Raw genomic sequence first — 25,279 nt, 5'->3', positions numbered from 1 at the left:
CTTCAGCTTAATAGTGTTGCCTTTTCCCTTTTCATTTGTCCTTGCTGCATCCTGGAACATGGATATCATGGCTAGAGCAGCAGCAACCATCTTAACAGCCAACAGGCAAAGTTAAGAAAAGAAGCCACTCACCAAGGACAGTAGAGAAAAAGACAGGAGTGTCCTTGATGATACTAGACCAGCTTGGACTGTCTGCCACAGGAGTTCTTTCACATAAAGAGAAAAATAAACCTCTTTTTTGTTTAAGCTCCTGTAATTTGGGTTTTCTGCTCTAAGCAGCTGAACTAACCGTAAGTGATACACAGGGAAAGTATCTAGGGCCGTACAGAATGAATTTTCCAAAGAAGGCCACACAACATTTCTTGAACTGTTAGATACTGTCTGAATTCAAGTCAGAGATCAAATTGTGACTAGAAAAAGGCAAGAGACTCTCAGGACATAGAAAGGTCCAGATTCAGTGCTGCCAGGGGCAAATAACTTTTGGAAAGAATCCGAATTCATCCAGTGCAAAGTGCAAATAACTAAGGAGGGGACAAGACTCTAAAACAATTCGTAGTTTGGAGGGATAAAAGGACAGAGGGAAGTAATAAGGAAAGATTATAGTTCTCAGAAGGGCTATAAAACATTATACAATAAATGCTCTGGTAGGAACTCTATACAGAGTATCCAATTTACAGATGGTATTTTAAAAAAGAAAGGCTAGTGTGTGCCAAGAATATGCAAAGAATGCAATAAACAAAATGCTGGCAGCAATAATATATCCACAGGCTAGAAAGAAAAGTAGTGCAACCTATAGAATAGGTATTTTTGTTAAAGTTGTGAGCATTGTTCCTAAACAAAATACCTTGAATTGCTCTTGAGAAACTAATAATAACTTTGTTAGACACAAGATGAAAATGAGCTTAGTTAATATCTCTAAAGGCCAAATGTAATTCGAGGGTATTAAATAAATTCAAAAGTAAAGTATAAGTATCCTGTTGTTGCCTTATATCTGCTACAGAGATACATGATTATATTTTAGTACTTAAAATACATATATTTAATAAGTAAATGTGGCATTTTAAAAACATGAATACTTACGATGTAACCAATGCCCTATTTTTTCAAAAGTCAAGCAAAATTATTCAGCCCTGCCCTTCACCAATTAGTGTTAATTCCTATTAACATGATCTAACAGGACTATGTTTCCTCAGGACTACATTTCCTCAGCTATAATGAAAGCAATTGTGAAAGGATTAAATTAATAATTGTCTAAATTGACAAAAGGCAAAACTGTAGCTGGAGACATGACGGGGAAATTTTTGAGTAGGAAACTTTTCTCATACTCTCTGCTCGGCCACTTTCTAGCTCACATGACCTTGTACTCATTCCTTAGCCCCCTGAACTTTATTTTCCCCATATGTAAAATAAGGAGAGGAATTTGTCATAAAAAAATTTGTGAAGTTAAAAGATTGTGTTTGCAGGACATCTACTAAAGGGATACGTTAATAGATGCTTTAAAATATCCTAACAAAAATTTATTGAGCCTTTACTTAAGTGTCAGTCACTGTTCTACTGGTTGGGTATGAGGTCAATGATAAGCAAGTAAAAAATAGAAAACACATTGTTATATGAACACAGTATCAGTTTTTCAAACAAGTGAAATATCAGTGGGAAAAAGGATGTTATCTCGTTACATAAGGAACAGACACTTTCACTAATTCTGTTATGAAACTAGGTTTTTTCTTCCCGGAAGTCGTTATCCTACATAAACAGATCACAGATAGAGAAATGCAAATGGTTCTTTAAATATATCAAAAGATACTGAATTCCATTTATAAAAAGAAGTAAAAATTAAACTCACTGAAATATCATTTGAACCTATCAAATTGGCACACATAAAAAAGTGAAATAATACACTGTATTAATGAGAAAGAGAATTGTTATTCTGCTACATAACTGGTAGGAGGGAAAATCATTCAAACTTCTAAAGGACAATTTGACAGTATCTATCAAAATTTCAAATGCATGTCTTTAACCTTTGACCTGGTGATTCTATTCTCTCAACTTACCCTACACGTTCACTGATTGCAGCATTGTTTATAAAGCAAAAGGTTATAAAAGGTTATAAACCACTTAAAGGCCCATCAATAGGAGACTAGTTTAAAATTTCAGGATAAATCCATACTATAGAATACCATACAGCCCTTAGAAAAAGGAATAAGAAAGCCCTTTATAAACTGATATGGAGTGATTTCGAATAAGTGAAAAATAAAGAAATAACGAGACCACAAATTCACAGAAGTGTCTACAGTATGCCACCATTTGGATAAAAAAAGTGGTGGCATACATGTAAACCTATGTGCTTGTATATTTATAAAATATATCTGGAAGAATAGAGAAAATAATAGTGGATAGGTGAGAGTTGGTGGTGAATAGAGACTTCATAATGTCTGGCTTGCAAAGCCTAAAATACTGGCTATCTGGCCATTCAGAGCAAAATGTTGCCAAGCCATGAACACTTAGTGGGCTTCTTCAAAAGGAGGAGATAAGACATAGTGGTCTTCGAGACTTAGGGTGCTGAAAACCGTATTATTAACATCACCATTATTCCCTTTAGTAAGAGACAAAGGTTTGGGGTATAATTCTCAATTTGTCAAAGGATTCTGATGTTCTGCTCATAATATTTTGGAGTACTGGATAAGGGGTACTGTGACATTTTTCCGTATGAATATGCATTGTGTGTATAAATTGTGCAGTTGAAAATGTACGTTTTTAATAAAAACTTACTTAGAGATATATAGAAAAGATAAATAGAGGTATAGCTACACAGCAGAGAAATGCTTGGCACAAGCTGATGGCTTGGATGATAGCCAGAAAATTATGTGAAATATCATGTTAGAATCATAGAACCAGGCAAGCTTGCTACAGAAGAGAAAGGTGACTATGGAGACCTGACAGGGAAGCCCTCTACCTTATTAGAGGTTGAGGCCAATAGCCCACATTTCTGACAATCCCTTCATTTGTTTCTACCACACCAATGTGAAGGGAGAAACAGTTTTTAAAAAGAACAGCTCCACCAACTGTTCCCATCTCAGGATTTCTTACAGCTCACTCTTACCATGCATTCCTCTATCTGGGAGTCCAGAAAGCCCCCTCAGCCTTCACACCACCTGGCCAGCTGAGAGTCCACGGGACCTATACTTTTACCCTCCCTCTTCATAGCTTCTTGTTTTGTACCCTTGGTGGAGTAAAACTAATAATCATCTTTGAAGAATCTCTCACTTCGTGATTGTCAGCAACTCGCTTTAGGGCACAACTGTTTGCTACGGAGAACGTCGAACCTTCATTAAAGGTTCAGAAAGTCAAATGCCACACAGTTCTCTAATTCTTTCCCACCAACTACTATAAAACACATTGATATTTTTATAACATTTGTGTTGTACTTGACCATCTCTTGACTAGCTTCCTAATATCCTGATTTATTATGAGTTGCTCCAATGAGCACATCATTTCCCCAGCGCCAGATGGGACCTGTGACCCTCACTTTGTAGTGGGGAACAGAGGCTCCACGTAATTCGATGAGGCTCCTCAGACTGCATGTCAGGACTGATTTGACTTGTAATCCTGCACTCTTTTGACTATGTCCTGGCCTCCCAGAAGTCCAGAAAAACAAACTGTCATAAACTGGTGGTCTCAGGATGCACTGTGCTACAGACTGACTTGTGTCCCTTGCTCCCAAATTCATATGTTGATGCCTTAATCCCTAAAGTGATTTTATTTGGAGATGGGGACATATAAAGATGTAATTAAGGTTAAATGAGATCATAAGAGTGACAGCATTAGTGTTCTTAGAAGAAGACACAAGGGAGAGCTCATGCCCTCTTTCATCTGCCATGTAAGGACACAGCAAGAAGGCAGCATTCTGCAATAGGAAGAGCACTTTCACCAGGAACCAAATCAACAAGCACCTTGACCTTAGATTTCCCAGCCTCCAGAACTGTAAGATATAAATTTCTGTTGTTTAGGCCACCCTGTTTGTGCTATGTTGTTGTGGTCACCTGAAAAGACTAAAGCACACTGTTAAAAATTAACATTAAGGTGAGGAAAATTCTGGGGAAAAAATATATATATAGTGTTTGTTTACTATGGTACACAATCTAAACTGGATAATAATATAAACTCAAAATACTGAAAAAATAAAAAAGGACCAGTGGTGAAATTTCTTCTGTGACTGCTCTGAAACCATCTATCCAAGACATAGTACCCTGAAGACAGTGTTAAAATAGTGGATAGTGAGTTAATTGTCTGTAAAACAGAGGCATTTTGGGGTTTCAGTAGCTGAAATACACATGTTTATACTGTCTAAAGCCAACTGTGATGAGCTGTACGTGGGGGGGGTGGGGGGGGTGTAGGAGCACTTGACACCCAGGAGCTGCCTGGTACTATCACTGAGGTCTTGGTCTTCTCTCGTTGGACATAAACAATTTCATGGAATATCAACACCGACAAGGTCACTCTGACAGATGGATCAGGACAAAAACAACACAGCTCCATAATCACGTGTGAGCACAGACAAAACATGAACATTGCCCAAGTCACAAAATGCCTAACATGGAACATTAGCTCTTTGGGACCAATACAAGGGACTGCCATTGCTTTGAAAGTTAGGGTCTGCCTTCCCTAGAGAAAGGATTGTTGTGACACTCAATCACAGAATTACCCCTGCTTCGTGACAGCATCTAATCCAGACCAAAACCGTGCTACTTTAAACCCTCCCAAATTCATCAAGCACAAGCCCAAATCCTTCCAGTCTTTTCTGATGCCTGAGACACTCCACAGTTCCCTACTCTGTCCCTGCACCAAGCAGTAAACCTTTCGTGTTCCACTACAGGTGTATTCCTAGTGGTCTTGGGCTGGAGGCCACTGACTGAGGGCACCTGGGATAACGTGGCCCTGACTTGCCCTTCTCCCATGTTGGTTGTCTCAACAGAGCCCCTTGGTGAACATATCTTTTAAGCTAGTAAAGCTTGGAGTCTAATATCTACAATCTTGTTGTCATGATCCCTTCTGTTTATCCTTTTGTTTTAAAGTGAGACAGAAATAAGGCTCAAATATACCAAGGGAGTTAATCACATTTTGAATTTGTAAGAACTGTGAGGCTCCTACATAGTCATAGCAACTCTCCCCACTGGCTGATAACCAAGTAAGCAACATCAAATGTGAGGTTTTGTATTAATTGAAAGCATGGTCATTTTTGTCTGTCTAGCACCCATCCTCCACTCATCTCTCTCTTCTGACTAACAGGACTTATTTTATCCTGCACAGAAGTCACTAAAGGTGGTGTAAGGGGCTGAGGGTGGGGGATTCACACGCTCCTACAATGGGGATGAACATGTGACCTTTGTCTGGCCAATCAGAAGACCTCATTCCCCTTGCCACAATGATTGGTTCAGGGAAGGCAGGTAACCAGGCCTGGCCAATCCTGGGGCTCTTCTCCTGCTGCAATGGAAACATGACTTCTTTATGCCATATGCTAAGCTGGTAGCATATGTGACTGCTTAGGGACATCCCACCTACCACATAGAGAGAAGCCATCTAAGAAGACAGAGACAAAGAGCAGACATCAAGTGAGTCTCGAGAGTCAGCGATGCTTGAATCCAGCAGCAGTCCTGAATTTTCCAGTTATTTTAAGCCAAAAAATTAAGTTTTTTTTTACCCTAAATGAGTTTGAGTTGAATCTCTGTTCATTTGCAAACAAAAGTGACAGGACCAAATATATCTTCAAGTTTGCAAACTGACTCAGCCCAATTTGTCCCTTCAGCACTACCAGGCTGTTTTACATATCAGAAGCCTCCTGCAGTTGGGGGTGGGTAGTGACCATATGTCCTCTCATCTCAAGTAAAGTTGTTGCTAAGTGGTGTGTAACCAGAAAAGCAAGTATAAGATCAAATTCCGGTGAACCTGCAAGCACTTATTAGCAAATAGATACAGAAGGAGTGAAAGAACCTGTTCTTGTACCCCCAGGGAAGGCCACACTCTCCTCTGACAAGTGTCTCCATGGCAGATTCACTCCAATGTGGACACAACGGTATTCTGACAACAGGAGGAGTTGATTTTGAAGCAGAATCTTTCATGAAGTGAGGGGGCCAGGACCAAACACCAAGCAGAAGTTTGGACTTCATGTGCTGCTTCAAAGATGCCAGATTGCTGGGCTTCGTGCCAGGCTCACCGTGTCTGCAAAGTCCTTGTAGCCCACCACTTGTCTTCAACACCACTCATCTCACCAATTAAAAATCATTTATCATTATGCTAATGTATGATATACATTACGCTAAATTATGATATAATATCATTATGCTAATTGATGAATTCAACTGTGGACTGTAAACCCTTATCTAGGGTGATTCCAAAGTTAACCATCTCCAAAGCACAAGTTTCTGATGAGGGGACTGAAGGACGCTATCTACTCACTCCTATGGTGCAGATTCAATTAATTTACATACACATACATCCCATTGATCACACAGAGAATAACGCACATACCAAACTTTAACATTATGGAAAAGAAAATAAATCCAACATATTATCTAGAAAATTTTTCATCCATTCTGAGTCTTTGAACCTACCACAAAAATGGGATCATTGGCGGCAGAATGCGGCAAAGCATTTGTCCCGTTCAGGAAGGAATGAACCAAATTATGAAGGCTCACCACTTGAGAGTCCAGGGTCCCGTCTGCTTTATCAAACCCTTCCAGGGCATTCCTGAGAGAAATCAGTATGTCAACAACAATAGTCACAGATTGACAAAGGTTTTTTTAATTTGTTCCAGCCTAAATAATAGTCTTCTCATTTGAAACTGGGTAAGGAAATGGGAAGCTCTGTCATGGCTCATTAACTAAGAACTAGCCCTGACCTTTAATGATGATCTTCTATAAGGGGAGGGAATTCTTAATCAGTGCTACTTCTGCACCTGCTCAGCTGGATTATATCTCTTTTGTGTACCATATGACAATTTTTCACCTTCGTATCTGTCTCCCATGACAGACCATGAACTCCTAGAGGGCGGTCTTCTTCAGATTTTTATTTCCAAGTCTCAACACCATGCCCAGCACATGGACTATGATCAATAAATATTTTTTGAATTAGCATATAATCTTATATTCCTATTTCTCAACTAAATCGACCTACAGCTCGACTGTAATATAGTCAACATCCTAAAGATAGCCCCAAATTCCCCTTTTCTTTCTCCCCCTCCCCATTTTCAGGAAATTCTAACTTTCCATACCCTAACCCAGTTTGATCCTCAAATTTAAGAACACAGCAGAATCTCTAGAAAAAAAACCACGTAATTCATGTCCCACTTCTAGAGTTTCTGATTCAGTAGATGTAGGCTGGGTCCTAAGAATTTGTAATTCTAACCAACCCCTAAGTGATGCCAATTACGGTTGTCTGGGCATCACACTTTGAGAACCACTGCCTTAAATCTATATGGAATGCAATCTGTGTCAACAGCATTTTTATCACAATGAAAAACTAAAGCATGTTTCTTTTCAAGACAATCTTAAATGTTGCCCTTTACCTCACCTTTGACCCGACTCTAAGGGCTGTGTCCAACCCCAATACAGACCCTGAACCCTGCTATTCTTAGTACAACCTCTGCATTTAAGGTTAGTCTATCCTGCTTCTGGCCCCAAATAATCCATCAGTTGTATAATTCACAAACAGATAAGAGAGAAAGAATCCAGTTTTGGAGAAGACCAGGAATCTATCACCATTTCGTTTTGGAGTCCCATCCACCTTTGTTTAAAACCTTATTTATATCCATACATATTTCTCTTAATTCTTCAAGTCTTTTTAGAGGGAGAGAATTATCAGCCGGCCTTTAAATTTCAAGCATTGCAATGTAGTTGCTGTGTTGTAATTTGAGTTGCATTTAGTCTGTAAAACTCCTCTGAGATCTCAGACCCTAATATTAAGATCTATGGCTGATAAAATTTTTTAAAAAGACAGAAAAGTAAAAGAAAGCGCATGAGAAAATATTTTTTGAATCCTAAATTTAAAGAGGTACCTTGGTTCTGAACACTGTACCTACATATGTGCAGAAATTCGAAATACAAAATATGGTTATAAATAGCTGAGTCAGGAGAGATTAAAACTTCACTGTTAATTATAGCACACGGATGATGACTTTCCTCACTCACATTGATCCCTTGTTATCCTCTCTTATCAAAAGACTTAGCTTTGTAAATGTCTCCCAACACCTGGATTTCCTTCTAGTTCATTATGACCACAGGCATGAAAATCTAAAAGTGTTATAAAGTTCCAGCCTAGCAGAACTCAGAGCACCAACCTGAAGCTGAAGGTAGAGTTCTGGAAGAAAGGAGGATTGTCAAACTCCTTGAGAGACAGACAGTCTTGCACGTCTTTCAGGGTTGGCAATTTCTCACCGTTTCTTCCCACTTGATTTCTTCTCAACAAGCCTTCATAGGTTCCATTACACAGGGTGACCTGGCGGTTGTAATCATCTAAGCTAAGATTTGAAGGGGATTAAAAATATATGTCTTAATGTGTAGATAGTATCATAACTTGGGGCCAAAAAAACCAATCAGTCATACTTGTGATAAAATTTATTACAGTTACCTTACAGGGCAAAAATATGTGGTCAAAGTACTACCTCCAAAAGTAATTATGGATTAAAGAGTTTCAAAATCATAGATGCAAAAATATGACATATGAATAAATATGCATAACAATTACCATTCCACTGTACAGACATTAAGAGGATTTACAGGCAAGATGGTAACTCCTATTATGTGCATTGAATCTTGAGTAACGGAAGAGAAAATACAGTGACCCATATTCTACTGAGCTAAGCCAGTCTGGGCGGAAGGGCCTATGTAAAGCTAGGAAAGCATTTTAGGAAAATTGAAGGCAAACGGAGGCAATCAGAGTGAAAACAGGTAAAACAATAAGGAGTGGAGGTATTAGGACAAATGCTGTATTAGAAAATGTTCTAAGGCTGTGGGGATGGTTATATAGTAAACATGGAGGCTGAGAAAATCCCATGCCCATAAAAGATTATATTCTACATGCCTACTGTGGCCTGAAACTCCACCATCAGGGCATTCTTTCATTGGTAGGGATAAAATTTTAAAGCTGTTTCTGTGTGTTTTAACGGGGAAGGGGCAGTACCGGGCATGTGAGAATAGAATCAGCACACACATGAGGATGAAAGAGGCCAGTACCTAAAACTAGGCAAAGAAAAAAGATCTCCAAGGCAGCCTTTCCCAAGTGTGTTCAAGTGAGACGATCTGTGAAATAAAGGTGCCAAGATCAGATAAGTTTAGGCCCCTCTTGAAGAATAATAATATGTTTACATAAGAAATGACCTGAGTGCTTCTAAAAAAATAAATACATAGATAAACTGTTTAACTCAGCATTCCCTAAGTGTATTTGATCATATTTCACATACCACATAGTAATACCTCAAGGCACGATAAGAAATGGGGCTTTAGGGAATTATGCTAAGTCACGTAAAAAGCACTTGTTAGGTCTCTACGTAGTGTGGAGCTGTCCGAGGACTGTAGGAAAAGCTTAGGATGTAGAAGGTGGGGGTCCTAGCTAGCTAGGCCTAGATCTCTGAAAACACACACGTGCCCAGCCTCAGGTGTGTGACAATGAAGCTCTGTGCCATGGAGTAGTCGAAAAACAGGACAGGAGAGCTAGCGCACTCGGGTTAAAAACAGGATTTTGGAGGAAACAGATGAATAAAGGAAGGCAAAGGATCTTCTTGGGGAATCTTTTTCTGAGACATGTGCCACGAAAGAGAAACACATTCAAGGAATCGCTGAGGACGGAATTCTTCACGGGCGGCGGGCTGCCCACCTGCTTCTGTGTCCTTCTGTACTTAGCATTCTCCCACGGCCCCATCCCTTGTTCCTCTCAACCGCCAGCATGCTGGGGTTCAGCCATACCACACTGCTTTTCTAGCTTCATATATACAATGTTCCCTCCACCTAGGACGTACTCAACATGCTCCCCTACCTGGTTGAGGTCTGTGCCCCCTTAAAGGCTCAGAATAATTGTCTCCACCTCTTAGAGCCTTTCCCTGACTCTCTGCTTGGCTTTACACATGTATCTATTATGATCCATCTCAGGGTGTATTATGATTTGTTTACAAGCCATCTACCTTTGTAAATATAAAATATTCAAAAGGGAAGCTATAATATATTCATCCTTGTATTCCCAACACTATTACACTGTTTAGAATATGACTGGGGCTTAACCAACGTTGGCTGAATGCAGGAACTACTAATTTCAAAATAGGTGATCTCAAAATGATGACCAAGCATATTCAACTCACAGATGTGATTTTCATACCTCTATTCTTTTAGTAAAGGGCTTAGAATTTTTAAAAATCCCATCTCCCCCAGGAAAATCATTTTCAGAAACATGAAAACAGAACCCAACATGCATTAGAAACAGAAATGTAAAGCGACTCTCCATCTCTCAGACAAAAGAAAATAAGGTCTCTGGATTTCCATTCCAGGTACAGACGTGATTACCTATCACAGATAATTCCCCAGCTGGAGAATCTTGAGTTCTGACTAATCAGCATCGGATCATCTTGTCTTGCTGCCCCAAGCAGTTGGTCTGTACACACGTCACACTCGTTCCTCCCCGTGGCAAAGTTCCAGTAGGGCAAAGCAAAGGACTCATTGCCAATAAGTCGCTAAAAGCAAAAGGCATGCCTAGTCATTTCACTCATGCCATCAGATACAACATGAAAGCATACAAAGCAAACACTGACATGGGTCTTCACCAAATGTATAGCAAAATTTAAAGAACCAACGGTATAGTTTTCACCAACCTGGAGATCTCTTTCCAGCCACAACAAATGGTACCGGTGCCAGGTGACAAAGGCGGGTCCTTGGTGTGAGAAATCAATGGCCTTATATGGGCGCCCTGGTCCTAAAACAATTGGGAAACTAATTAGATATCACAGAATAGAGTTTTTTCAATGTTAAACCTTACCTGAGATGTATCTGCAAACTCAGTACGCCAACAGTGTTTATTAAAAAGAAAACAGAAAAAAAGAAGAAGAAGTAGTAGTTTTGGTCATTTATCTCTTTGAAAGCAACATCAACAATAAAACAATTTCAGAAACAACTATCACTTTTAGGATAATTTTCCTTCATCTCTTGACATTTTGATTGTCAACAGAAACCCAGAGAAATTCAGATCATTTTCAGAATTAAGAGCCCCTGTTATATATTTAATTTTAAGCAATATTTCATTAAGATGAAATCAAACTATCTAAACGAATAGATCATTAAGACCTAAATGAAATATATTTTTCAAAGACATTTTTCTAACTTATTCCTTACAAACTCACACATTTATAAGGGAAGGCCTAATTAAGAATAAAGCAACGTCTACTGCACTTAATTCTAATTCAGCATTTATATAACCAAAAAGAACTTTCATGGTTTTTTGCCTCAGCCATCAATCAGTTTCAACTACTAGCTGACAACCATGGTCACCGAGACTAGAAGAGAGAAAAATACATTCAAACCAATTTGGCTGGCCACTGGAACTGCCAATTTTAGTGGAAAGCTTTGGGCAATTTAATGACCTCCTTACTGCCTATTTCATCCTTCTTCCCCCTTTCATAACAGCTTTTGATGGTTATGTAGAAACTTTAGCTAACTTTAGTTCTTTTTCAAAGTACCTATAATAACTTCAGAGAGCTGAACAGACATGAATATAAATTTAATTCCCAGATACGACCAGAAACTGTAGTTTTCTTTTCCTCTTGAGAGAGTAGCCTTTCATAAAGCAAAAATTCCTTAGAGTCATGACAGGAAAGCTATAAAGGTTTATAGCTAGACGTGCCTCCTTATCTACCAACAAAGAAAGACAGATGCTTACCTGAGAGGCAAGTTTTTAAAAGACTCACACTGAGGAAAGAACTGCTGTTGCTGCTGTTGGACGGCCCTTTTAAAATGTTTTAATCCAGAACAAAGTTTAAAGTTCTCAAAACAAACTGATGAGGGAGAATAATATTGTATGTCAACTGCAATTGATTTTTTTTAATTAAAAATAAAAAGCAAGTTTAAAAACAATGATGAGGGAGAATCAAGTGATGGGGACCCAGAGATAAACACAAGGACAGACAATTCTAAAAGCAAATGGACTATTTGAAGTGAGCTTGATGTTCTCATTCACCCTGACTCCCCCAAGGAGCCCCCAACGTAGAGGGAATTTCAGGGGTAGCCAAGGGTTCAGAACTGCACTGAGCAGAATCTGAACTGGAGTCAAGATGTCTGGGAATAAACATTTCCATCAGGGCTTCACCCTGACTGAAAAATAACTGAGGACAAAGCTGGACCTACTAGATTAATGAAGTTCCTAATAGACAACCCCACCACCACCACCACCACCATTCGAAGTCCTACCAGGCCCCAATTTGGGGGAGTTAGAAGGGCAGGCCACCATTTTCTCAAGCATCAGACATCACTGTGATTTCAAAGGGCAAAGCCAGGATGAATTCTACATTGCTGTGGCTCAGCTTATGCCTTTTCTTGACAAAACAACTCCCAAACAACCCTGAGGATCCCAGCAGTGCATAGGCACCATAAACGATGACCTGAAAGACTAAAGAGTAGTACCTGTGAGTTTCATGAGGTACACACTTCCAACACAAACACTCTAACTCTGCCCAAAGAAGTTTCATGTGCTTCAGCACACGTTCAGTTAATTCCTCTAATTTGAAGAAAAGGTCAGAGAGGGTTTCCATGGCCAGATTTAGACATGTTTTCTTCTGGAATCAAAAGTAATTTGCCTTTACTTCACCAACTCTTTCTTGTCTTTGAGGATGACGAGCTTCATGGAGAAGAGATTAGACTTTGAACCCAAAACCCAAACTACAGGAGAGAACAGTGTCCAATGTTTGCAACTAATGCACAGGAAGAAAATGCTCCATCCTCACTTTACACAGCATTTGATAATTGTCTGACTTTCACAAGCCAAACCCTTCCTTCAGGTTGTTCTCTTGTTAATTAACTGCCTGAAATTACTTCTCACCCATCTACCCCCAAACCCAAACCTATAATAACATACATTAATCTAAGGGAAAAACTCACCTAATAATGTATCTCTAACAGAATAATAATGGAGCCACACAAAGAAATCATAAATGCTGCAGTTGGTGAACTGTGGCTGGGTCCCGTTGGGCCCAAGCAGGCTCAGCCAGTGTTGCGTAGTGATCACGTAGTCGGGGTGTGTAGTGTTCTTTGCGAGGTCTAAGGCACCCAAGAACTGCTCCCTTTCCTGGGGAGTCAAGGAATGGATGTTCTTTCGAACAACTGGTGGTTTCTTCTGATCACAGTTGGGGCCAGTCCAGCCAAACTTGCAGTCTCCACAGTTGTAGCCAGTAAAGTTTCCTAGAGTATGTTAAAAAGATGGGGGTGGGGAGGGAGACAGAAGAAGAAATAAGTTTATGTAGTTTGGAAGCAATTTCTGAATTTGAACTTTGGGGTAGAATGAAAGACAAGGTGAAGGTCCTTACAAGAGGGCAAAAGAAGCCAATTTCCTTCACTTAATCTCCTCTTGAAAAATTTACATCTCAAAGTGAACTGAACATTAGAAAGCTCCCTAGAAATGTTTCCTTCAAAGAAACAGGTTGTGAAATGCATTAGATGCTGTTATGGTCTGAAATGTCTCCCCCAAAATTCATATGTTGAAATTCTAAACCTCACTACCTCAGGATGTGACTATATTTAGAGATAGGGTCTGTAAAAGAGATAATTAAGTTAAAATGAAGTCATTAGGGTGGCCTCTAATCCAGTAGGACTGGTGTCCTTACAAGAACAGGAAATTTGGACAAAGACATTATGACACAGGGCGAAGAACGCCAAGCCTGCCAACACCTTGATCTTGGACTTCAGGCCTCCAGAACAGCGAGAGAATGAATTTTGTTGGTCCCCCGGTCAGTGGTACAGTGTTATGGTAGCTAGCCAACTGATCCCGCGTTGTCTTCCACACTCTCCTTCCTCTCACGGCTCGTGCAGGGTGTCCCTTCCTACGTCCTCTCCGCATCCCCACCTGGGACTAAGGAGCAGACTCCGTGTCCACACTGCCAAGCCTGCTGTCCTATGGCACAGACTAAAAGCCTGATTTAGAGAAGGAGAAGAATATACACCAAGCTAAAGGCAGAACCAAAGTAAATCAGCTGATTTCCAGATATTCAGGTGAAATCTAACATTTAAAAAGCTGGTTTATGTCACAAAGGAGACAGAGTTAAGGCAAAATCAATGGAGGCTGGCAGGTCATAAAGGTGAGTTAGCTGCCATGGTGTCTGGAAGTGCAAATCACTGCCGGCTTCCTGTGGTTGCACAGATGTCTCTGCTCTATCAACCCAAAGAAGGAGGAGTGGCCGTTCCAGGCTCTCAGCATCTTTCTGACTAACGCCAAAGTTTAGTATTTCAGCTCGCTTTGACTTTTCCCATCCTAGCCATGAGTATTGCGTTTGATATGGTAAGCACCTCATTCCTTAGATGGTGATAAGTGGGAGAATAAATATTTAAATATTATCGGACTGAAATGTTGAAACAAAAGGGGATAATAATGCATATCTCCCAGGGGATGAGAGAGGTTACGTAAAGCATTTAACACAGGTGACCAGGTCCAGGGCTCCCCTCCTCCTCCTTCTCCATCGCATGCTCCCAGACCTTTTTCCTGGCTCTTCTTCTTTCTGTCATTGCCTGGGTTACCCACTTCTCCTTTAAACTTCACCATGGGTCGTCTACAACAACATCCTCGATTCTACACGCCAGAGGCCGATGTTCCCATGCTGTGCTCCATGGTACCGCCTATGCCACTTCCCCTGAGTTTATCACACTGACTGTGGAATTCTACTTGTCTCAGCTCATAAATATCATAAATAGGAAGAATGTTTTCAAAGTACTCATGGCTAGGATGGGAAAAGTCAAAGCAAGCTGAAGACAAACTGCAAGACAGTTACCCTGCTGCAAGGCCTGTGCTTGGCCTTGGAAAAATGAGTGTTCGTCGAATGAATTCAAGAAATATAAAGCCAAATCACCATGATACACACTTTAAATACCTTATACTTGTCAATTATGCCTCAATAAAGCTGAAATTTCAATAATAATAATAATAATAATTTAAAAAAGAAAGAAGTATGTCAAGTATAATTTTAAAAAGAAAGGAGTATAAAGCATGTAGTACATAATTCAGTAAATGTATATTTTCTTCTTCCTTTCTCTCCCTATTCTTGGTGGATTAGAAGGAAAAGCTGGCCCTGTAAATAGTTTTGATACACAATAAGTACCAAAATAGAGGTAAATAAAAAAGTACTAAAGCCATATTAGAGAGAAGCTTATTTGGATTTTAAAGAAAAAGAAAAATTTCCAGTAGCATGTAAACAAAACTATAGCATTTGTACTATGGAAATAAAATGTACAAGCATCCTTTTCTATTAACCCAATGAATTTTTTTATGGTTAAAGAAACTGTCCTTTAAAATATCATAAATAGGAAGAATTTTTTCAAAAGTAATTGGTTATTTGGGTTCTATGCTCTTTGTCACATGCAAAATATTCTATCTATCCTTACATAGCTCAACTATGTTCCAATACCATATGAGAACATAAGTAAAAAATACTTAAAAGGAAAATTTCTACTAGTTCCAAGACAGAAAATCATATTTTAGAATAGTTTGAGTTAAATATTAAAATTTATATTGATTATTGGAGTGAAACTATTAAATACAAATTATTTAACAAAATTTGTTGAGTAGCTACTACAGTATCAGATGCTATGCAAGGTGCTTAAGTCTTCATGGAGCTTGGAGTTATTTATTTTCCCTCAGGGTATCAACTGAAATCGTATCATAACTACTTTTAAAACAATTTGATTAGAATGCATCACCTACTCTGGCAGCTTTTATAAGAATATTTTTTTGAGGAGTGATTGAATAAAACGCACCTGAAGGATAGTAAACACCCAAACTTCCAGCTATTAACTGACAGCCAGATGACTGGAGATGAATGCATAGTTACAGCTCTACAATAAGAAAGTAATTCCTTCCTTCAAAATGCTAAGAAACAGCATCCCTAAGTTTTATAATAATAAACTCAATACATTTACACATTTAAAAGCGTAAAAATTGTCTTTGAATTTTGGGGTCTCGTTGTTGAAACTGAGTAATTCATCATGAGTTTTAAGATTCTTGCTCTTTCTTTACCACAGTTCTTCTTGGTTGCTAGAAATGAAATTACCAATATCTCATTATCTCCCTCATTTGTTTATTCAGCAAATAAGTTATTAACACCTACTACCTAAAAGGCAGTCAAAACCAAATATGCCTCCCGCTGTGCTCCCACAACTGTACGTACATTCACAGACTGCCACACTTGGTAACTTTGGATTTCACCTCTCAGAGACTGTCACATGTGATAAGCACATGAATATATATTAGAGAACTTAGAACAGTGTCTGGTACATAGTAAGTTCTACATTGTTATTATTACTAGTATTACTAAATACCTCTTATCCAGTAGTATCATATAAGTACTTGTTTTTATATGTCTTATCATCCGCTACACTTTGGACACATTAAAAATCATGTTAGGTTTTTTTTTTTTTCCCTTTGTATCTCAAGGGCCTAATATAATTGGTGCTAAATAAACATTGGTTGGGTGTGTGATGAAGGACTCTATGAATAATTGAATAAAGGCATTAAGCACTAGAGGATACAAACATAAATAAGGCACAGTGCCTTCATCTAGGGCAGATGAAATACCAACGCAAGTCTAACTGTGGAGAAGGTGAAAACAGAGGAATCAGCCAAACATCATCAACGACAAAAGACAAAATGATTATTCTGACTCAGAAGACCAGAGATACTTCACAATCATGTAGAATGTCTCTTTCCACAAAGCCAGAGTTGCCCCTGAAAATCAATGTAGAAGTAATAAGAAAGCATTTGTCTGGATTTGAACTCACCTGTGACCCAGAAATGTATTCAATAAAAAAAAAAAATTGCTTTTCCAGCATGTGTCAGAGAAAATACGCAAAAGCTCTGCAGTCAGATCTTTTTCATTTTTTAGCTTCTAAACCTGGTTTAAAAAATTTGTTAGAATGCTGAAGACAACTGAAAAGTGCAACAAAGTGAAAGCCTAGCACCCAAAATGTTTATTGTTTTAATTTAGATTTCCTAGCAGTTCCTTACACTGCTGTAACATGAGTTAACTTTTTTCTCTTAATCCACCAATAGCAAGCAGCAGCAAAAAATATAAGAAGGCCCTTTTAAAAAGAATTGCATTATCTCACTGGAAAATGGAGAGAGAAAAAATAAAGGATCCTTAGATACCAATCTATCTACCATTGAGTACGTCTTTGAGAAAAATTAAATTTACAAAGACAAAATCCAATACCTACTTAGGGCTGAGACAAAAATGGGAAGAGAGTGAGAACAATCAAACAATGCACGTTTCTACACGAACTGCATCAGCTCAACCTCAGAAGGCTGTTAGACTAAATAAGCTTAAAGACCACTGATTAGTGAATTTACAAGGAGCTCTAAGTAGTCTATTCCTTTTAATTAGAGATTCTATTATTTTAATAACAATACTTTATACTCACATAGGGCCTTTCATCTACAGAGCTCAAAAGGATTTTACAAGTGTGGTTTCATCATCATCCCTATTTCAGAGATTGGAAAATGGAGGCATTTAGTCACTTGTACAAACAAGATGTTCTCAGACAACTGTTCAAAAACTATTTGGTGCACATGTTTTTCAAAAGTCCGAAGGTACAGCTGGAACTGGTTATTCTCAGAAATCCCAACTGACAGGTAAGACTTGTAAAATGAATGGCTGTCTCCTGAAATTCAGCTCTTTCTGAAAATTAAGTTCAGTAATTTTTAGTTTCAGTTTATCCCCACAGAGAATGGAAAAGTTCTCTGTAGAGAATTTGAGCACATAATTTAGGAATTTTCCCCCCTCAAAGTTTGCATTTATTTCGGTTTAATAGACTACAATCTTGTACCAACTTCAAGATCGTGGAGATTATGGTCTGTTGTTCTTGTTTTTTTAATTTTATTTTATTGTGGTAAGAACACTTAACATGAAGTCTACCCTCTTTACACATTTTTAAGTGTACAGTACATTATTGCAGATACAAAACTCTAGAACTAATCTTGCTGAACTGAAACTTTATGCTGGCTTATTAGTAACTCTCCATTTTCCTCTTGCCCTGGTCTCTGGTAACCACCATTCCCCTGATTCTGTGAATTTGACTAATTTAGATACTTCCTATAAGTGGAGTCATGCAGTATGTGTCTTTCTGTGACTGACTTATTTCATTAACATACTGTGTTCAAGGTTAACCCACGTTGTCCCATATTGCAGGATTTCCTTCTTTTTAAAGTCCTTTGAAATAGTATTCAGTTGCACATACCCCTTGGCTAGGATGTGGAGAAAAGGGAACCCATCCTTTTACACTATGGGTGGGAAAGCAAAATTGTGTAGCTGCTATGAAAAATATTATGGAGGTTCCTCAAAAACTTAGAAATAGAACTATCATATGACCTAGCAATTCCACTTCTGGGTAGTTATCTAAAAGAATTAAAATCAGAATCTCAAAGAGATACTAGCATCCCCATGTTCATTGCAGCACTATTCCCAATAGCCAGGATGTAGAAACAACCTAAATGTCTAAATGAATGGTACGTTTATTTTTTCACTATTTGAACAAAATTCAAGGTTATCAATAGTCTGGTTACTAGGAGCTAATGTACACCTCTGTCTTAATAGATTTTGGTTGACCTCAGAAAAATCCCAGGGGTCCTATTTGCCAAAAAATGACGAGGCTACCAGAAAGGCTTTGAGGCACTCAAGATCAGGTTTAAAATCTGATGACTGCCTCTTAAACCATGAAAAAGCTCCCCTAGGAAAGCAAGCAACTCACTCATTAGAGAGAATAAACTGAAAGATATGTGTCTTGCTTTGGGACATATGACACATCACAGTGATTATTATGTACACTAAAGATCTTCCCAGCTCAGTCACTAAGGACTTAGTCTGATGCCCTAAGACTCAAAGAAAAAGACCATCTAGCCACCACAAGTGGAGCTATCCAAGTTGGGATGGAAAGAACTATGGTCTTGAATTAGTCTAGACAGATCAAATCATGGAGAAAGGTGAGCTATAGCCTGGTAGTGCGTCTCAGGGGAAATCATGACCTTGACAATGGCTGGAGATAGAGACCATACATCCTGAGGAAGCCCTGCTTCCTTTGATTGGCTTATGCACATGGGATGTCCTTACAGCCTGGGCTTACAGGACAGGTCTTGTTTCTGATCCATTGCCTCTTAGGTATGTTTATCCTCCTCAGAGTAGAGGGTCCTTTTTCATGTTTTGAAAGAGGTCACTGTGACCCTAAATTATTGTCACTTCTAGAGAAATATTTATAAGCATTCCCTGAGGAAAGGGAGATTGCAATTGTACCTTCTGTTCTGCCATTCTCTATTCTTTCCACCCCCACTTAAAAAAAACAAACAAAAAAGACTTGGTACCCAGATCAAAAAGATAAAGTATGTAGGTGGTGATAAGAAGAGTTAACAGTTGTATCTGGTTTCCTAATATAGTCTGTCACAGGATTCTACAAAACAGAGATTTTTCAACCTTTGTAAGTTGTGGCACTCGACTATTGATTGACCTGGAAATAAGTGTTCTAGAAGAATTTTTGAGTCACGGACAAAGAAGTTAGTGTGTTATATGATTTCCAATCACACAAGTAATAAAAAACCTGCTGGTTCTCATTAGACTGAAAAGCCATGAGAATCTACACAATAACATGTGTAGAAGCAAATGCTCAACTGGCTTAGAAAAAAATGGATAGTATACATTCAATATGTTATTAAAAACTTCTTGTCACAATTAATACCCAAGGCAAAACTAACAGTTCCTTTGAATCACTGAATTAACAATATGACAACAAAATGACTATAAAACCGAATTTTTTTTTAAGTTTAAAAAAAGTCTAACATTATTCCTACATTAACCTCACAGTTTTTTGTACATTCCCTTAGTTTTACTTTTTATACCCTACATAGCTCAATTATCTGTATTTTCTTATGTTGCCGCATTCTCTAAGAACATTAAAAAAAAACATAATTTAAGAAGGAAAAACTCCTATGCAGCCGGACACTGTAAAACAGTGTCCAAGGGCTTGGCTAAAGTTGCCACTTATGTTTTTTGTGTTTCAAATGCCCTGCCAGCCTTTGAGAATTTATCACCGCTGTGTATGGCTGCTCAGCACTGGAGGGGAGCCCTGCTCTGGAGGATCTGAGAGGGCACAGAAGGGCCAGAGAATAAGAAGTGCACAGAGATTTCAAAGAAATGGGTCATAAGAGAGACCAAGGCTTAAAAGAGGGACACTGAGCAAATTTTGAAATGCCCACATCAAACCCAGAAAAGAGTGAAAAAAAGCCATTGTTATCTAATAACAACCATCCCTTCCCCAGCTCACTAAGAAAGCTTTCTCCTGCCACATCTTTCCAACTCTGGCAGTTACAACGCAGGTATAACCTTAACAAGGAAGACGTACCCTGCTTGAGACCTGTTCAAATCACTAGAAATGCTGACACTAGGAATACAGCATGTCTTCCTTGGATGCCAAGCCTCACCCAACCCCCTCTTCAACAAGTGCGAACCCATTTCAGGAGAAGGCCCTGAATCCATCTTGAAAGGACTTGCTCTGGGTTTCAAAGCTAACTCTGGAGCTCTTTAGTTTCCCCTTCCAACAAACAAGCCAATGGTATGTTGGCATGAGTTCATATAGCCAGGCTTGGCCCATGTAATATTTATTTAGTTTCCATAACTAGATGTACTCGAAGGTGTGAAGAATATAACCAAAACATTGGCCTTCCTCAATTCGCTGCCTCTGAAAAACAAACTCGGTTTGTCTTTCAAAATTCAGGCTAACAGTCTCATGAGTCTCATCTCTTCCTTAGAAGGAGCTCCTTTCCCAGCTGGGCCCGCCCCACTAGGCTTGGAGCAGGCCAGGTCTCTCGGCAGGGGCCTCCCTCACCTGTGCATTTGCAGGTCCGGTTGAAGAACTTCCGTGGCCACCGTTCCCGGTCATCCTGGTTTCGCAGGATGTAAGGACCACCCCAGGGCCTGGTGTCGGCTTGCACCTCCATGCACTGGCCCCGGCCCATCCGAGAGCCACAGACGTTGGCCGGCTCCACACCCAGTGGCGGGCAGCACTCCTTGGACAGCAAATTGTCCACTGTCATGCAGACCCGGGGGAACTGCGCCCAGACCCCAGGCAGGATTCCACAGCCCAGGCAACAGAGCAGAAGCCCCCACGGAAGGGGGCCCATGGCTTTGTAATCGGAGAACACCCTCGCGCTGCGCACTCCTTACTGCTCTCCGGTTTTCTTCTTGTCTTCCACTCTTGAGCTCTTGAAAATTCACTCAGTTTTTGATTTTTGTTTTTGGGGGTATTTTGGGGTATTTTTTTTTGTTTTACATTCTATTCCTCTCCTCATTAAAAAATACCCACAAAATCATAGAACCCACGCATGTGCACGCGTATACATGCACATGCACAGACTATTTTATGTGATCCAAACAACTAAGACAAATTTAATTCCATTAGAAGCACCTCTAACAACCAGATTTAATGAGGGTGGCACTTCTCACCATCTTTCCCCCGTTAAATCAGGCTTTGTCTAATTGAGTTAATTTGCAGATCACTCCAGTCATACTACTTATTATGCTGGTATTTCTAAACCCCCTCCTTTCCTACTTAGCCCATGACTTTAATTGCCTTGAACTCAGTTCAAAAGCCAAACACCGGGCTGCCTTTATTCTGTCTGGCTTGCCAAGCCACGGGGCTTTATGGGGTTTGTGTAAAGGCTGGGAGAAGCCATCATTAGAGGAATTAGTGTTAGAGAAATCCTCATGGTTAGCACATGACCCAAAGTGCACAATGAAGTAGATAAAGTTTCTGGCTTTGCTTCAAGCGGGTAAAACCATCTTCATTATCTGGGCTCATGTGCTCCAGTCAAGCTTGTGACCTCAGATTTCCCAGGGAGTCAATAGAAGCAGTGAGCCCGTTGTCAAAGGCCCTTTGCAGACAACCGTTCATTGCTAACTACAATTCACTCCTGACTGCTCCCTGACGTGCTAGAAAGACCACTACAGGAGGTCACACAACTGCAGAAATAAAGAAACATTTATTTAGAGCTGACGTACAAGGCATTGCTTTGTTCCACAATTAGGGACCCTCTTCCCTCCACATAATAACGTACTATTCTCCTATTCAGCAAAGCCAGGCAGCAGATTTTTTTTTAATTACATGAAGCACCACGGCACCAGAAATTCAAAATTGTCATTATCTGATTGTAAGGAAGGCAGCGGGACAATTCGAAGCAAGGGCATGCAAGTGACATCTTTTGATTTATGTTCAAGTTACGCACTGTCAATCTAGAAGGCAATGCCTCCCCTGGGGACAGCAAGGGGGGTGCCTAGACTTGTCAGAACATCCGCTTACGTCTTCGTGGTGGAAACAGGCCTGTCTGTGCGTCAAAGGGTCTGTACAGACCGCTGATGTGAAACCAGTTCAAACAGTTCCTAAGAATACTTTACAGTAGGGCCTAGAGATACAGACTGTCATGTTCCAAAGAAAATTCCTCAAGTTAAAACAAAATTGACATAGCTGTTCCCATCCCATGTACTTCTGTGTCACCCCATGATATTAAGTTGTTGTGATTAATTAAATGGCAGTTCTCAACTCGGATTGTACACCAATGCCCGCCAGTACCCTAAGCCCATGGAAGCAGAATCTCTGGGCATGTGGCCTAGACTTCAGCAGTTTTTATAAGTTCTCTACACCATTCTAATGGGCACTCAGAGTGGAGAATCACTGGATCAGCACAGCTGCAAAGGAAATGGTGGAATAAAGTCAGCTGAAAGATTCCGTGTGTGTTAGTGTCCCCAGGCTGCCCTAATATATTACCACAAATTAGGTGTCTTAGAATAACAGAAATTTAGTCTGTCACAATTCTGAGGCCCAAACCCAAAATCGATGTGTCTATAGGGTTGCGCTCCCTCTGAAGGCCCTGGAGTGTACCCTTCTTACCCCTTCGAGCTTCTGGGGACCGCCGCCATGCCTCAGCTTCCTAGGTTTGAGGTGGCATCACTCCAATCTCTGCTACACTCACTACCTCCTCTTCTTTGCTCTGTGTCTCTCCGCTCTCTGTATCTTATAAGGACACTTGTCATTGAATTTAGGGCCCAGCTGGATATTCCAGGATGATCTCATCTTGAGATTCTTAACCTATTTACATTTGCAAAGACTCTTTTACCAAATAAGATCTCATTCATAGATTCCGGGCATGAACATAATTCTTGGAAGCCACTATTCAACCCACTGTGCCATGGATATGAGCCTTGAATCATACTAGAATTGTAGTATCTCAGTGTTGGAAGGGTGTTTCAGAGCTCGTTCACTCATTCCATTTTTATTTTTTGACCCACTTCATACCAACCGTGCGACACTTTGAGATTTCATTTCATTTAATGATGCCCTGGTCCCATAAATATTCAAAGCTCTTGGATATTGACACTGATGGATATTGACAGAGATCAACTCTCATGTCTGAAGGCCCCCAAGTCTAGGTCCTGGGGTCTCTTTTCTTTCATAACACTTGCTACATAACTCATCTAGTCTGTGACTTTAGATGTAGGCTATCATGACTCCCAAAATTCAATGCTAGCCCTGACTTCAGCTGTGAGCCCCAAACTCATATATCTACCTTCCATGACCTCTCCTTAGTAGTCCAGACATTTCTCACTTAACATGTTCAAAGTAAAATTTTTCTGTCTCCTAACAGCCTGATTTTAACTTATTCACCACTTTTAAGTCCCTATCTCCACATACAGTCAGATCTTGGGGTACTGGGGTTTATTTCAACTTATGAATTTGGGGGGTTTAAACAAAGCTGCAAATGAATCAGCCTTGCAGAAATATAGTTTGGCACATCATAAGCACTTTAAAAATATTACTTGAATAAATAAGCCCTCATCTGTGGTGTCCTCCCCAAATTCACAATCATTCCCCACCTCCACCCCATAAAGGCAGGATACTCTTTACTTATCCCATGGAAACATCAAGTTTGAGGTTCCATACCTTGAAAGAGAGCAGAGGAAACAACATGCACCAGGGAAGATAATACTAGTGCTTGACAGATGACAAAGAGTAGGAAGAATATAGATTATTCAACCTGGAATAGAATTACTAGGGAGTGATTGAATGATTTTTAAAAAGATGAAAAGATTTACTTTGGATTTGATCCAATATGGCTACAGATTATGCATATGTTGTGATTCCTTCAAAGTCATTGGATTTGGTGGTCCTTTTGAGTTCCTATGTGTTATTTGATTCTGTGATTTTAGGAGTAAGTAAGTAGCTGAATGTATTCAGTCTTTGCTCTGCTCCAGGCACTAGGCTAGGAGCTCCATATATATTGTTTTGGGCTATTTGTTCATTGGATATTATTCTCGTTTCACAGAAGAGAAAGTGGAGGCTGCAGGACCCCAGGTAACAAATCCTATGACTGAGCTGTGTTTTCCTGACTCCAAGGTCATTGTCTTTTCATTACGCTGCATTACCAAATTTATCACCTTCTCCACGGAAGTGCTTCATGCTAAGAGGCTGATGCAAACTTATATTTCTTTATCTCCTACTCTATGCCAGGTTCGGTGCTAGGCTTGCTTTCTTTACCTATGTTATCCCATCTAAATTACCATGAAATGCTGCTTGTAATTTAAATGCCACTAATTTCAATGAATTGTTTTAACATTGCTACCCTAGATGGAAGCCCTAGGCAGGTCAGAATAAAATTAAGAAGTCCCCATTCTGACAGAGGAAACTGGTTGAAGTTGAGAATGTATGGCCCCTCCCAGCCATACATTAACTGAATTTCCTTTTGGTATCAGCCATCCTCCTACGTTAAGGCGTGTTATGGGAAAACGTCAGGTGAAACTTCTAAGGTGGTTTTATATCATCTAATATACTTCACAGTGTCATTTTATGAGGATACAGGGGAGAAATTTCTCTCAGGGCTCACTACCAAGAAGAGCTGTGCTTCCTCACAGCAACTAGCTTATCCTGAACTTTTAGAGCCTGTGAATCTTAGGACAGTGTTTCTTTCTTTGCCTTGGCCAGTTATGAAACTTAGAGCCACATTTGCAGCCCCCATG

At 39.7% G+C, this 25,279-nt stretch overlaps 1 protein-coding gene across 2 annotated transcripts in view; it reads right to left on the bottom strand.

Annotated features, from left to right (window-relative positions):
- Positions 1-25,279, bottom strand: part of DCT (dopachrome tautomerase) — a 71,492-nt gene that overhangs the window by 10,625 nt on the left and 35,588 nt on the right. The window contains exons 1-6 of one of the 2 annotated variants that reach the window (XM_019737195.3): positions 21,099-21,885; positions 13,128-13,427; positions 10,853-10,953; positions 10,548-10,714; positions 8,333-8,512; positions 6,609-6,744 (exon numbers count right to left, since the gene is read on the bottom strand). In XM_019737195.3, coding sequence (XP_019592754.3) covers positions 6,609-6,744; positions 8,333-8,512; positions 10,548-10,714; positions 10,853-10,953; positions 13,128-13,427; positions 21,099-21,393 — 1,179 coding nt within the window. In that variant the 5' untranslated portion in view covers positions 21,394-21,885. Of the gene's footprint in view, positions 1-6,608; positions 6,745-8,332; positions 8,513-10,547; positions 10,715-10,852; positions 10,954-13,127; positions 13,428-21,098; positions 21,886-25,279 lie in introns of those variants that run through there. The other variant, XM_088792856.1, reaches the window with a different exon arrangement.

The sequence above is a fragment of the Rhinolophus sinicus genome, chromosome 16 (genome assembly GCF_057876585.1).
Source record: "Rhinolophus sinicus isolate RSI-liver-muscle chromosome 16, RSI-T2T, whole genome shotgun sequence".
Lineage (NCBI taxonomy): Eukaryota > Metazoa > Chordata > Mammalia > Chiroptera > Rhinolophidae > Rhinolophus > Rhinolophus sinicus.
This window is presented reverse-complemented; position numbering and strand designations above follow the sequence as displayed.